Here is a 4,242-nt window from a genome sequence, read left to right on the forward strand (position 1 = left end):
TAATATGCAAATTCCTGCATTTATTGTTTCACATATGAAGTGACAGTGCTTTTTGTAGATTGAAATCAAACTGCTTTGAGAATGATAGGATACCACACATATTCACTTTAATTACCAGTACATCAGTTCTAAAGGCAACTGGAGAACAGTTATGGTAACAGTATGGTCTACATTTGTTTTTGTGTATTGCCATCTTATATCTTTGATCTCCATGTTGACAAGTCATTTCAAGTCAGTGATTCACTATTCAACATACTATGAATCATTCATCTTCAAAAATGATGAAAAGCATTTTGTTGTTCAAAGTGGACAACTCTGTCAGCCATACAATCCCACAACATCCAATATTCCATTATTCTAGAAGAGCCAAGCGGACACCACTTGAAAGTCTGTGGCAACTAAAGAACTTTTATATATGATCATGACGTATCCATTGTCTCCTGCTGTCCCCCTGTCTGTAGTAGAGTCTGTGCCACCCTCCCGATGGCCTGGGCTGTGGTGGATGTGGGGAAGGCGTCAACAAATCTCTGCCCCTCCTCCAGACTTCTGGTTAGCTGGGGGTCCAGGGGAACACAGCCTGGGGATACATACAACGTAAGCAGAGGCACATTCTACTGGGATTCTCGTGATTGTCAAAACATGAAGGTTCTTCTTTAGCCAAAAAATTTCATTGACAGTCAAAGATTTCCAGAGAGATTCAGGTTTCAACTTGTGACTTGATGTATTAGGATATCACTTGCTCACTCACTGCTTTTTCTTTATAAAGTTTCACACTGCTATGCTGCAATACTTAAACAAGTTTGGCTAATCAGTGTTCTCGCCAGGCCTTCTCAGTATAGGGGCCCCCTATGCTGTGATTTGGACCCCCTCTGCTGTGATCTGGACCCCTATGCTGTGTTTCAACCAGCATAGGGGTGTTTCTTTCTGGGACAAACCTTGTGACCCTTCATAAATCTTATAAAAAGTTCATATTTGGCTTTAGAATGAGGCTGTAACAGAGGGGGAACATGCCGGACTCCCTACTCTGGTCATGTCTTCAGCACTCCATGCGTGACTTGCACCGCGTAAAGTTGGCCTTCTGTACCTGACCCCTATGCTGTGAAAAAATTCTGGTGAGAACACTGCTAATGTTTCTAACCTATATTTTTCCCTTTTGCACATGAATGGCACAAATGTCAAAGCTAAAACACATATCAAAGTAGAGTCTAGACATCAGCGCCAAGTAAAAATGCACTTATCTTTACTCACCTAGAAATGGAACATTGAACTGGTTGGCTAGAGCTTCACCCCCTCCTTTGGAGAACACATTGGTGCATTCCTGCAAGGTAGAAGGACTCTTGTCAAACTTTCGTCAACATCTAAAACTTTAGTGTGAAATTTTGTATCAATTTTTGAAACTCACAACATACCTGTCTCACATGGCAGATTGGGGAATGCCAAACTTCAGATGGGTAAGATGGGCCCATAGTAAGTTATACATATTACTCAAAATAACAGCGTTGCACCTCTTGTATTTCTTTGGTATCTAAAACAAAATCCTCCATAATAGCAACTTATGGGTGATGTGTAGAGACTACTGATAGATTTCCACTAAATGTTACACAGTACAATCCATCAGACTTACTGTACAATGTGGACACACGAATCCGCTCATGTTCTCGATGACCCCCAGGACTGGCAGTTTAGTCTTCCTGCAGAACGTCAGCTCCCGTCGCACGTCCCCCACAGCCACGCCCTGGGGCGTGGTCACCAGGACAGCGCCGTCGGGATGGTACTGCCTCACGTTCTCTACCACTGAAATGTGTTCATCCGAGGTGCCTGCACACATTCAGGAACGCAAGAATGTCAAAAGAGCTTCCTCTAAAGAAAAATGTCATAAAAATTTTCAAATGTCCTATGGTATGTTTCATATGGCATAAAGCTAGAATAAAATGTAACCTTCTCCCTGCTGCCTAACTCTGTAAGCAATAGGGAACTGAGTGCCAAACAGCTACAGAGTGCTAAAGATTAAGTACATAGCAAACTGTATCACTATGTAGCAATTGCAAGATCTTGTTTTAATATTTTTAGGAAAAAGTAGGCTCAAAAGAAACAGACCATAATACTCACCAGGGGGCGTGTCTATGATGAGATAGTCCAACTCTCCCCATACTACATCTCCTATAAACTGCTTTATCATTGCTGTGAGAGAAAAAACAAAATTATGTAGACATTATTCAAGAAATCTTTAGAACAGCTTTTGCCAAAAAATAAAGAAGAAAGACTTCCACAGAGTTCCTAGGCTTGATAACATCACTGTAGCTATAGACAGAAGCTCAATTCTCACAATTGAGCTCCTGGTTCCAATTACTTGGTAACTGGGAGACCCCAGTTTGAATCTGGGAAAGACCATCCTGGTTGGAGCTGCATCCATCTTTTAGAAGGGGCATAAAATGTGGATCCTGTGACTGAGGAGGTGCCTCTGGCATGTTAAAAGGCATTACAACAGCCTCATTACTCAGATGGGTACCTACTGGCTGTACTTCAGGTGAACTAACATCCTGACCATTTTTCTTGGGTCCCCTCCAGACCACGGCATCGTCTCTGTTCTGTAGCAGGAAACCGATGGACATCAGGGCCAGTCTCTGGTCCTGGTCCGGGTAGACTGGTACCCAGCCACCCGGGCACTGGTGGACGTCATGTCCCTCAACATCAAACATCCTGGGGATGCTGGGGCCGCAGAGGTCCACATCGAGTATTCCAACCTGTACAGAGACAGTGTGAAAATGTACAGGGATAGACCGGAACTCAGCCACCTGATGGATATCACAGATACAGATACACTGCCCCTTATCATCTAGTACCGGTACAGTAAGGTCATGTAACAGACTGATATAAAGCAATAGACTGGAGCCCAGATGCCAGGAAATAAAAATTGTTTTTCATATATACAAACACAGTAACATTCATAATTCATACATCAGCAATTAAAACGATGAATCCAATTGTTCTTGCTATTAAACCTTTTTCCCAGCCTGCCTTAGTGCCAGAGCCAGCTGAGCAGCGACCGTGCTCTTCCCAACACCTCCCTTCCCGGATAGAATCAGCACGACATGTTTCACACCAGACATGTTATCTGCTGCTCCATCTGTAAAACATAGATATAAAACTGATCAAAATGGCAAATTTTGGATTGAATACTAGTATGGCATTTCAAAGTCGTTTCAAAGAGTAGAGTAGACTTTCAGAACATCCAAAAAACAGAGGGAAACGAATATAAGCACAATCAGATACATATGACTATGCAGTCATATGAATAACGCTATCGTCCATCGGCGTAAAAAATACAAATACACATGTACCTAGTCAATCGGGGCATTAATCAATGAATTTATTTTAATACATTTTTGTATGCCCCCCACCCCACTCAAAAGTCCAGAAAATCGCGAGCGCTTTTTCTCACCCGCTTTAGATGACGTTGCCATGTTCTTGCTTTACGTCTTGTGAGAAATCTAAAAGTTACCACAAAGCCAGAGAGGTGAAAATGAAAGTCATCGTGCCCATGTAAACAATCGGCGTGAAACAGTGCATGCACGTTCCACCACTGCAGTGGTTGGTGTCAAAGTTCGTTCGTCAGGTATCACTGGCGCCGCCTTTCTGTCGGTATCATAAATGCAACCTCATCGCCACCACAGTAAGCAGCACTGTAGCAGCGACATCTAGCGATTTATAATCGAACTGATTGCCCTGGCATACCATTACGCAATATCAATAATGGCATCGTTCACAGTTTGAGTAGGGGTGTATCTTCAACATATCTTTTTGAATTGATTACTATGTAAGTGATTATTACTTCTAAAATGTATTTGTTGTTCTTACTATATCTTTAAAATTATTGTCATATTATCAATATTCATTAGGAGAAAATCCAACCTACCTATATCCAGATAAGATAATATTTTCCCATTGAAAAGAATGTACTATTCAAGTCAACTCAGATGACCTTTCGGTCAGTTTGTGTGTGTGTGTGCAAACCCGCGTCCCAAGAACTTGGGATTGTAAATGTGTCAAACTGTGGTGAGTTGCTTCTATTTTGTGCCTACCAAACATTATTAACATAACGTTAACTTTTGTTTGTTATTTTAAAACCTCCTTGGTGCAAAACAGCAGCCAGAGATGCGACTGACCTGGATATATATTAACGATTAAACACTTTGGGTCAAACTCCGGTGACCCACAATTTTTAAGGGGTGAGTCAGCAAT

General features: G+C 41.8%; 1 protein-coding gene across 2 annotated transcripts; it reads right to left on the reverse strand.

Moving 5' to 3' along the window:
• On the reverse strand, positions 1-3,631 carry LOC136440345 (cytosolic Fe-S cluster assembly factor NUBP2-like). 2 transcript variants are annotated; one of them, XM_066436337.1, is made up of 7 exons: positions 3,503-3,631; positions 3,003-3,127; positions 2,546-2,744; positions 2,110-2,181; positions 1,625-1,818; positions 1,249-1,318; positions 1-577 (listed from the first exon to the last, which is right to left on the reverse strand). In XM_066436337.1, exons 2-7 carry the CDS (start codon positions 3,108-3,110, stop codon positions 420-422), a joined length of 801 nt encoding a protein of 266 aa, XP_066292434.1. In that variant the 5' UTR covers positions 3,111-3,127; positions 3,503-3,631; the 3' UTR covers positions 1-419. The 2 variants fall into 2 exon arrangements, with proteins under 2 accessions (XP_066292434.1, XP_066292433.1); XM_066436336.1 differs by having other exon boundaries at positions 3,443-3,630.
• Between the last annotated feature and the right edge of the window lie 611 nt (positions 3,632-4,242).

Source organism: Branchiostoma lanceolatum, chromosome 8, assembly GCF_035083965.1.
Source record: "Branchiostoma lanceolatum isolate klBraLanc5 chromosome 8, klBraLanc5.hap2, whole genome shotgun sequence".
NCBI lineage: Eukaryota > Metazoa > Chordata > Leptocardii > Amphioxiformes > Branchiostomatidae > Branchiostoma > Branchiostoma lanceolatum.

Excerpts from the sequence above, each read along its gene's own strand:
- LOC136440345 (XM_066436336.1), bottom strand. The coding sequence starts at position 3,464 with ATGGCAACGTCATCTAAAGCGG. Across the intron at positions 3,128-3,442 it reads GGCAACGTCATCTAAAGCGG|ATGGAGCAGCAGATAACATG; the intron begins GTGAGAAAAAGC and ends TATGTTTTACAG. Across the intron at positions 578-1,248 it reads GTTCAATGTTCCATTTCTAG|GCTGTGTTCCCCTGGACCCC; the intron begins GTGAGTAAAGAT and ends ATGTATCCCCAG.